The sequence below is a fragment of the Embiotoca jacksoni genome, unplaced genomic scaffold (assembly GCF_022577435.1).
Source record: "Embiotoca jacksoni isolate LCO1_2020_lvr unplaced genomic scaffold, fEmbJac1.0.p SCAF_5, whole genome shotgun sequence".
NCBI lineage: Eukaryota > Metazoa > Chordata > Actinopteri > Embiotocidae > Embiotoca > Embiotoca jacksoni.
Genome location: NW_027185403.1, coordinates 6,998,816 through 7,008,328, shown reverse-complemented (window position 1 = coordinate 7,008,328; position 9,513 = coordinate 6,998,816). Strand labels below are relative to the sequence as shown.

The 9,513-nt window shown below is 47.1% G+C and overlaps 1 protein-coding gene across 1 annotated transcript; it reads left to right on the top strand.

Annotated features, from left to right (window-relative positions):
* The first annotated feature begins 3,540 nt into the window (after positions 1-3,540).
* On the top strand, positions 3,541-9,513 carry npas4a (neuronal PAS domain protein 4a). The gene is made up of 8 exons (XM_069171020.1): positions 3,541-4,058; positions 4,477-4,640; positions 4,731-4,833; positions 4,948-5,260; positions 5,389-5,498; positions 5,653-5,788; positions 5,917-7,685; positions 7,803-9,513. Exons 1-8 carry the CDS (start codon positions 3,884-3,886, stop codon positions 7,829-7,831), a joined length of 2,799 nt encoding a protein of 932 aa, XP_069027121.1. The 5' UTR covers positions 3,541-3,883; the 3' UTR covers positions 7,832-9,513.

Below are 9,513 nucleotides of genomic sequence, written 5' to 3'. Positions count from 1 at the left end.
CTTACTCCCTGACTTCATAGTTACCTTGTACCTACATGTATGTTTTTGTAAGTGCAATACTGGTGTACTTAATTCGATTGTAAATTGGGAGTAATTATACTGTATGTTGCAGGCTGTAAAACAATTGCACAAGTAAAACAATGAAGTCAATGTAATCACCCATAAATAGCAGCAAAGTAATAAAACATGAAGTCAGACTGTATAAAAAAGAACTGAAATGTATGAATTGTGAAGAGGTCGTGTTCACTGATCTTGCAAAGAGATAAAGGAAGACGATTGCAAGGTGGGAGCAGAGAATGTTTGGATTTGTTGATTATCGTATCTGATAATTAATTAGTTGTTTGATCGGCTTTGGCTTTAACAGACATTTAAGGTGATTTATGAGGAGACATTTTTCATGCCCTTTATAAATAACCACTGTTTACTCAAATAAAGCTCCTCCATTGGTATGTATGTGGTGAGATTACGCTGAAAAAACCCATTGTGATTTCTAACTGAACTTAAAAAATACTTTAAAGGAGTTTGTCCAAACTGATCCTGAATACAAACCACGATTTCTCACAATTATTACTCATGTGGGAGTATTGACTGTTGCCCCTCAAGACATCTTCATTTAAAGACATTTCCTTCAAACCATCCTGAGATGGGAACACTGGCTGGAGGACCTTTCACACATCATACCAAACAAAAGGGTATTTGATGCACATGAAACAAAGAGCATGACTCAAATTTAGTCCTTTTAGGATTGGTTGGGAAAAAAATATGATCACAGCCTCTGCAATTATGTCTTCTCTGAGTGAACTGCATTAATAAATGAGTGTGACGCTGCATCCAGAATAGGAAAACTGATGTCACTGTCCTGATATTACGGTCGCCACTTTAGCAACAGACTGGTATGTGATGTATTTCTCTGTGCTGGAGGGGAGCTGCTCACCCATGTGATGTGCAGCAGAGATGACAAACCCATATCTCTCATTCCTACGGCTTCAGGGATCTTCAGGGTGAAGTGAATTACAACTGCAAAGACAAAATGTAAGAACTGGGGGGTCGTTTTAAGAGGAAAACAGTAAATTTAACAGCAAATGTGTCATTTCTCTCTGATGATCTGGTTTAGTACCTTTAGGTCATAACCAAACTGGAATACAACAACAGAGGAGGAAGCAGAGGTGGCTGAGTCATCCGATATGAAAAGCAAGAGGCAGATCCACAAGCACCAGAACAAAAACCAGACACACACACACAGGGACTGAAACAAGTAACGCCGAAGGTCCCCAACAAAAAGCAGGATGATTCATCAATGAGATCTCCTCTGCACACTGAAAAATGTCACAGGAGGAAAACAGTGATGCAAAGTAATCAATATTGTTTGGTAAATGGGCCTTGTCCTGTTGACTCCTCATTCATCTAGATGACAGAGAATAACAAAACAACTCAGATAATAGAAGGTAAAACAGATCAGGGTCTGTATCCCATGTTGTAAATGTACACACATGCTCGTGTTTTCATCACTTCGGAGGACATCACATTGACTTACATTCATTTTATTCTAACCAAGTCTTCACCCTGAAATGTTATGATTTGCATTATGGGGGCTCGTTCTTAGTCCACAAAATGGTGGCAGGTCCCCACAATTCGACGTCATAAACAGATTTATGTCCCTTCAACACGAGTAATACACGTAAACGGACACACGCGCGCGCGCACACGCACACATTAAAGGAGATTTTAGATCACCTTGAATTTTGACTTTTAATATCGAGTCCGGCAGCTAAAAGAAAAAATGTGCCAGTGTATTCTCTCCAGTCAGTGACTAGTGTGTACGCGCGCGAGCGTGCGTGCGTGCGTGTGTGTGTGTGTTTGTGTGTATGTGTGTTTGTGTGTGTGTGTGTGTATGTGTGGACAGCGACACAGATCCAGGCGCGCTCGGCTGCGCCTGTGAATTAAGCACATACTACAGGTCTATTCTGGGGGGCTAAAAGTGAAATCTCCTCTCTATAAATAGGGCGATCTGGAGCAGGATGTGGGGGCGCGCCTCGCAGTCCTTGCGTCGGTCACCGGTGAGATCTATTTTTAGAAACAGCACTGCTTGCTTACCTCACGTGCGACCGGAGAACGGTTTGCATGTTGCGCAATACCGGCTGCTGTTTGCGCGCGCTGTCAAATTATTCATGAATGTCATTCATTAAAAAGGACTTCGCTATTCATTGATATTTTGAAAATCGTCATTGTAACGTTTGAACCCCTGACTCAGACATGAATTTAACATTTGTTAAACGACAAATATAAGACATAAAACCGATCCTGAAAACATGTATGCTGGTTGTTGATTGTCTAAACTGGTGTTTTATTGTTCAAGCTGTCCAGCTGTTTCTTTCGGCGTGGGTTGCTGGTCATGCTCTGATTGTTTCGAGTATCATCAGTCCATTTGATCCTGCAGTGCTGTATTAATCTACATTTCTACAGCAAAAACACACAACATTAATACCGTCGTCTATTAATTGTTATCTCAGAATCAGAAAAACGTCGCTGTCCATCGCAGTGGACGACAGCAGCAGTGGAAATGTTTCTGGGCACTTGAGTCATACAGCGCTTTTCGGGGCATTATGTAGGCTACAGCCTAATTCAGAGAATATTTAAAAAATTGCCATAGATTGCCTCTTAGTAACAAGAAAATATGAAAATACCGTATGAAGGCGCGAGACATGCGCAACATTCATGTCTAACGGACAGAATAAATGGAGGCTGTCGGTAAATGTTGAGCAAGTTTATGCAATGATTGCTGTTTTCAGTTGCTCAGGAATGATTTCCATTCATAAAAGGCGACGGAAAGACGGGGCGATGTGAAACAGCCGCCATGTCCGCCTCCTCGCACAGCAGCTCGGTGCGTGATGTTGCGCTCGGTCTCTGCGGTGCGGCTGAGCGGCGTCCATCATCAATCACACACCTTTTTAAAATGTTGACAGTGTAAACGCGGTCAAAATGGACTGTTCATTCTCCTCTAACAAGCACCTGCCGTGTTTACTGACAAGGTCCCGGGCAAACAGGCAGTGACGGATAGCCTTCCTCAGGTGCCAGACATATAAACACAGAGATCTCTTTCAGTATGCAACCCAGTCTTCCCATCCCCCCCCCTCCACCCCCCGCCCTCCCCTGCAACCCCCTCTTCCTCCAATACACCGGGGTCCGGTGACTCCGTTTACGTTTTACGGTTGCTCCGCCCCTTACTCGGTTTTGTCCAAATCGGGCTTTTTGCGTCGCCGGAGCTCCCGATTTCAGTCCAACGTCATCACCGTGTAGAGGGAAGAGCTGACGTCGAGGAAGAGTCACCGAGAGGAGAGGGCACGGGAGAGGGAGGGGGAGAGTTTCACCATCGCTGTCACTGATATGAGACATATCTAGCCCACTTGCCCCCCCTTCTCCTCCACCTCCCCTCCCTCCGTTTTACGTCGGTGTTGGTGCGTTGGGAGCCCCCCTACTCCGGCGGAGTCCCAGGCTATATAAGTGACCGGCGAGCAGAGTCCCTCAACCAGATTTACGGGTTCCGGACTTCAGTGCGAGAGACGGCTACCACAGCCGCCTATTCACCTGCACTCCGAGAGGAGGGACAGACATCCAGCAGCCGGCCAGCATCCGAGCTGGACGCTGTGGGGGAGTTGACGGAGACAGGACAGGAGAAGGTTTTTAAACCTTGCTCTGGAAACAAATAGCTGAGATGAAAGTCCAATAACAGACCGAAGAGCTTTCCCACTTTACCACCTGTCTCTCAACACATCTCGGAGACGGAGCTCTTCAGCCGAGGCACGACGTCAGACAACACGCTGCGCACAACTCTTCAACTTATATCTGAAGGAATCTCGATAGTTCACCGCTGCAACCGGCCACAATGTACCGCTCAACCAAAGGAGCTTCCAAGGCTCGGCGGGACCAGATCAACGCCGAGATCCGGAACCTGAAGGACTTGTTGCCCATATCTGATGCAGATAAAGCGCGGCTTTCATACCTGCACATCATGTCACTCGCCTGCATGTACACCAGGAAGTCCGTATTCTTCACTCAAGGTAAGAATGAATTTGTTCTGAATGAAACGACCTGTTGATGAATCTCATGTAGTGCTGCATAGACAGACCTCTCGCAGCGGAGGAATCAACAAGTGGTTCAGTGGCACTGCAGGAACTTGTCTTTATACAAATCTGATTTTATGATAAACTGTAGAAATGTGGCATGTTAACTGTTAAATAATCGACACCGAAGCCGATAAAAGCGTTGAAATGGCATTTTGTCGCTGTCCGTGGTTCTGAATGCTTCAGCATCATGAGCGCAGCCTCGCCGCTGTCCATGGTGCTGAAGAGCGCTGCGACCACGGTTTGTACTGTTGCAGCGATCAGATACAGCGTGTTCTTTTTTTTTCGAAGGACCAGGTTTAATAACATTTTTGACCATTTTCGCTTCTTTTCTTTACACCTTTTTTCCTTCCAGAAGCGGGAGCTGCAGCTAGTCCTGAAGAGAGTGCACGGTCTCTGTCTTTTCACGAGCTGTCGGAGTTGATGCAGGGGCTGCCTGGCTTCTTGATGCTGCTGACAGGAGAGGGGAAGCTCCTGTACCTGTCAGACAGTGTCTCCGAGCATCTCGGTCATTCCATGGTGAGTCTTCACAGATGCATTTTTTTGTTTAGAAATGGCATAGCCAAGTGTTGGTGTCATAAATAACATTTTTGTTTGTGATTTTAACAGGTGGATCTCGTGGCACAGGGTGACAGTGTGTATGACATTATTGACGCCTCAGACCACTTTATCATGAGGACCAACCTGTCGACCTCTACATCACTTGAGATGGGTAAGAAAAAAATGGAAACATTCGTCACACAATTTAATCTTTTTTCTTTCTCCACCTGACGCAGACTACCGAGTAGGATTTTTAAAACACCTCCTCTCATCCTCTCCTCCACAGACCGTCTCTTCCGCTGTCGTTTCAACACCTCCAAGTCCGTGCGGAGGCAGAGTGCTGGAAACAAGCTGGTTCTGATCCGAGCTCACTGCCTCTCTCCCCCCGCCACCTCTCCTGCCACCGGGACCTACTGGACCTCTAACCCCGTGTGGGTGTGTTTCTGCTCTCCTCTGGAGCCCCACCCAACCCGCTCCAGCCCCGGGACAGAGAGGGAGTTGGCCGCCACCACCCCTCCCCTGGCCGAGACCAACTTGTTCCTGGCTTGTTTCCACTCCCAGCATGGCAGGGACATGAGGTTGCAGACGGCACAGGACAGGTGAGTTCACGCAAAAAGCATGCTTTCTTCCACCTGTTGCTCTAATATGAATATAAATCTGTTTATGACATAACTAAAGTGGTGAAACGTCATCCTCCTAACTCATCACCGCCCACTCTCTCCTACAGCGTGAGGGCCTATCTTGGCTTTGATGTGACAGCTTTACGCTCTCGCTCCTGGTACAGCCTCCTCCACCCACAGGATCTGTCACATGCCTCTGCTCAGCACCATAGCCTATGTAAGTGTACTCTTCACACATACCAGCTACAACCATCCCTGCCCACACAATTACACACATTGTGCCCACTGGCACATCCACACAGTGAAGAACACTATGATGATTAATAGGATTACAAACTCATGCCAACTTGTGCTCAACTGTTATTCAACAGTGAGAGAAGGAGGAGAGGGCAGAGCTGAAATGGTGGTGCGTGTGCAGGCTCTGGATCAGTCGTGGGTTTGGCTCTACATGGTGCTTCAGCTGCAGCCCGGAGAAATCCCCATCAGCAGCAACAACTACATCATCAGGTATTTACTGCTCTTTTTTTTTTTTTTTTTTTAAACCACACACCATTCATCTATCTGGAGACAAAAAAAAAAAGACTGATGAATTGCTGCCAAAAACAAAAATCTAACTCCCTGTGTTTTTCTCTCAGTGACTCTGAGGCTCGGTCAGTGCGTCAGCAGCTCAGCTCAGAACAGAACCAGCTGACCCTGGTCCTGAGTGGTGGCGCCTCTCAGCAGGAGAGTCTGAGTCTCCAGTCCCCAGACACCCTGTCCAGCCCAGACCAGGTCTTCACCCCCGGCAGCAGCGGCCTTTCCGCCCAATCCTTTGACTTCAGCACTGCCGGCTGCAGCGTGGGCTCCTCTGATGAACCAGGAAGCTCTGCTGCTGAGGCCATGCAGGTGGAGGGCGACCCTCGCTCCAGCATCTCCTCTCTGGAGGAGGAAAGCTTCTTTCAGCAGCATCCCACCGAGACCCCCTCAGCAGCCTCGTCCCCCACTCCAGTCACTGTTGAGACAGTAGCAGACTTAGACTTTTTGACCCAGAACATTCTCCTGCCGCCCTCCTTCCAGCTCAACCCTCCACTGCCAGTTCTCCCGCTGCCTCTCCCCCCTGTGCCCACCTCACAAACTCAGCAGACCAAAGAGTTTGTGTGCACTCCCCCCTACACTCCCCAGGTGGGCGGGGCCAGCTTCCCATTCGGTGAGCCCCTCTTCAGCTTCGACCCCACTGGCACTACTACTCCTCCACCTTCTGCTACAACTGCCACTGCCACCACCTCGGCGCCCTCAGCCTCCTCAACAGCCCCACCGACTACCGCCTCCAGCCCCACCCCTCCCACCACCCTCTCTACCAAGCTCCCCCTTACGCTACCGACTCTATCTTCTGACCTCCTCTTCCCTATCGAGTCCTACAGTGGCTCCCTGTATGAGAAACTTCCCCCTACACCTGACAGCCCCGGAGATGGGGACTGCACAGTAATGACCCTGCCTGAGGTCCGGGGTCCACTGTATGTTGATGTACCACTGGGGCCCCTCCAGTGTCCCCCTGAAGGCCTCCTCACCCCTGAGGCATCCCCCGGAAAGCAGCCGTGCCTCTCCTTTTTCTCCCTTGACAGGGAGAAGGAGAGGGCAGAAATATCCCTCTTAGCTCAACATATCAGCTCACTGGCAGAGGAATTCTACTTGGATCCACTGTTATCCAAATTCTCTCCTTCCTCCATATCTCCCTCATCCTCCCCTCCCTCCCCCTTCCTGTCTCCGGCCATGGAAACTGATGATTCAGTCCACATGCATAGGGAGTTTTATCCCATCAAAGCATGGAGAGGTCTGGACATTCCAATCTTCCTCGACGATGATGATTCTCTGTTTGAAGAGAGCATCCTAGAAACCCTTCTCCAAGACGACTTCGCTCCTCCCCAATCACCCGACCTCCCCCCCACTTCCCCCTTAACCTCCCCCATGCCCAATCCCTCCAGCCCAATCTCTCCTCAAACCCCAGTGTGCTGGCACCAACCCTCCCAGTTTGAGGGAGTGGGCCACGTCTGTAGCGTCCAATCGGCGCAATGTAACTCCATGGCTGGGTGCGGGGCGACTGTGGCTGCCGAGGCCGGGGTAAAGGCGGAAGGGGAGGGGCTAGCGGAGGAAGCAATGGAGATCGAGGTGGTGTCATCTCCTGTGTCCTCTTGCTCCTCCATCCCAGCTTCCCCTCCCTTCATCCTCACTGCCTCCCCCAGCCCCACCACCTCCATGCCCATCGCCTCGCCCATGCCCGCCGTGTCTTGCACTCAGTCCCTCCTGGAGGAACTGGCCGTCCTGGAACCCATGTTTGGGGCAGGTGCCTCGATCGCCCCTGGCTTAGGGCAACAACCTGAGTTGTATCAACTCCAATGTCATCCATCGCCACAGTGCTTCCACAAAGGTGAGAATTTGTTGTGTATTTCTCTTCAGTTTCATTAAATAAGTAAAAAAAAACAACATTGTTTGAAAAGGCACCGCTAACTTCCTCCTTCTCTCTTTTCTATTTTTTGTCTTTCAGATGGGAGTGGAAGTGTTCCTCCGTTCTAAAATAAGTCTGTGACTTACTTCATTAAGTATGGCATATTGTCATATTTTGTGGAGCCCCTTTTACTGCAAAGTGAAAAATAATTAAGTGTATAAATATACATAATGTATATACAACTTAAGGACTTTAACTCCTACATGTCTCTTGAGAACAAAGATTGGCTTTATATTTTTGTTCAGTCATTTATCTGTATACTACTGCAAAACTGGTGCAACATTTACATGATGGTGCAACCGCATGGACCCACAACTGACTGGGTTCTGGGTCCATGTGGTGTCTCAGCTTCTCTGTTAGCTTCAGATATGATCAGACAGAGAAACCTCTCTGAACCTCTACGCGCTGTTTAATTTCCAGACGCGCATTTGTATTCACTCGTAGTGAAAAATCTGTTGTGAACAAAAAGAAAAAAAGAAAAAATTATAACAACACATTTCTTGCTATTTCAATAAGGAGATGAATTATAGCACTTTTGCCTGTCATGCAGCGACGCAAACCCAAACCTCAAATGTATTAGAAGTCAAATGTTTACAAATTTTCTACATCCTTAGGATAACTACGATCAGTACATCAAAAGGGGAAAGATTTCCCGTGTGAAATCTTCCATCCAGTCTTCAGAGCTTGTGCAACTCTTGTTTGAAAGCACTCTTCCTCACAGCCTTAAAGGCTACACCAAAACTCACACAGTATTAAACTAAAACCTGAGATACTTTGAGCTTTGAGTTTGCGACTTCAGACCTTTAACATTTCATATTTATCTCCATCTAAAATCTTGTTTATCAATGTGATGTGCAAACAAAAAAGAAAACATGTGAGGAGATCCTGGCGCGTGAAGATCCCAAGAATGTCGCCGGTGTCCGATGCTTAACACCAAACAAGAGATTGTCTGGATGTTGGCCGGGGCTCTGATCATGCCACAAATCCACTGCTACGTTGTACTGTACATTAGACTCTGAATGTGGGCTCTTCAGGTCCCTCCTGGCCTGAGGGCAGTCAGCTGGATATTCTTGCAGCATCAATATTTGCAATGCTGGCAGCTTATAGCGGCTCCTGTGTGCCTGAAACGGCCCTGACCTGCTGAACTCTGAACTCTTTATCATGTCCATTCAACGTGGACAGTTACATCGTTACTCCACTGGAGCGCGGTGTAGTGAGGCACAATTGACTATGTGAATGAGCGATTCTTCTTTTTTGAGAGGGGTTAGAATACAAAAATTTTGTTTTAAAAAATGAAAATAGGGATGGGGTGCTATTTCTATTCTGTTACCAAGCGACACGGGTTGAGAATGGTACAATTCCCATGGTGTCGACATGCTCACGTAGAGTTGTCTACGGTCAAGTAAAGGATTGATTCCTACGTTCTAGCTATTAAAGGCTAAGTTAATATACACGTGTAAAATTATATTATTGTATGTGATATTTGAAAAAAATGTTTATGCATATGCATTATGTCTGTGGATATAGGCATATGTTCTTTTCAGAAAGGTTGTACACATTTGTACATTTGTATGAAACAGTTATTGGTCTGTACATATACGAAAGAGATTTTTATTGCATAAAATGGAATATATTCTGAACATCTTACTTACTGCAGAATGGACATTGTGGACCAGTGTTCTATTGTGATGCTTATAAGTGTATTTGGTTGTCATACAAATGCATTTATATTAAAGTGCACTTAATGCGG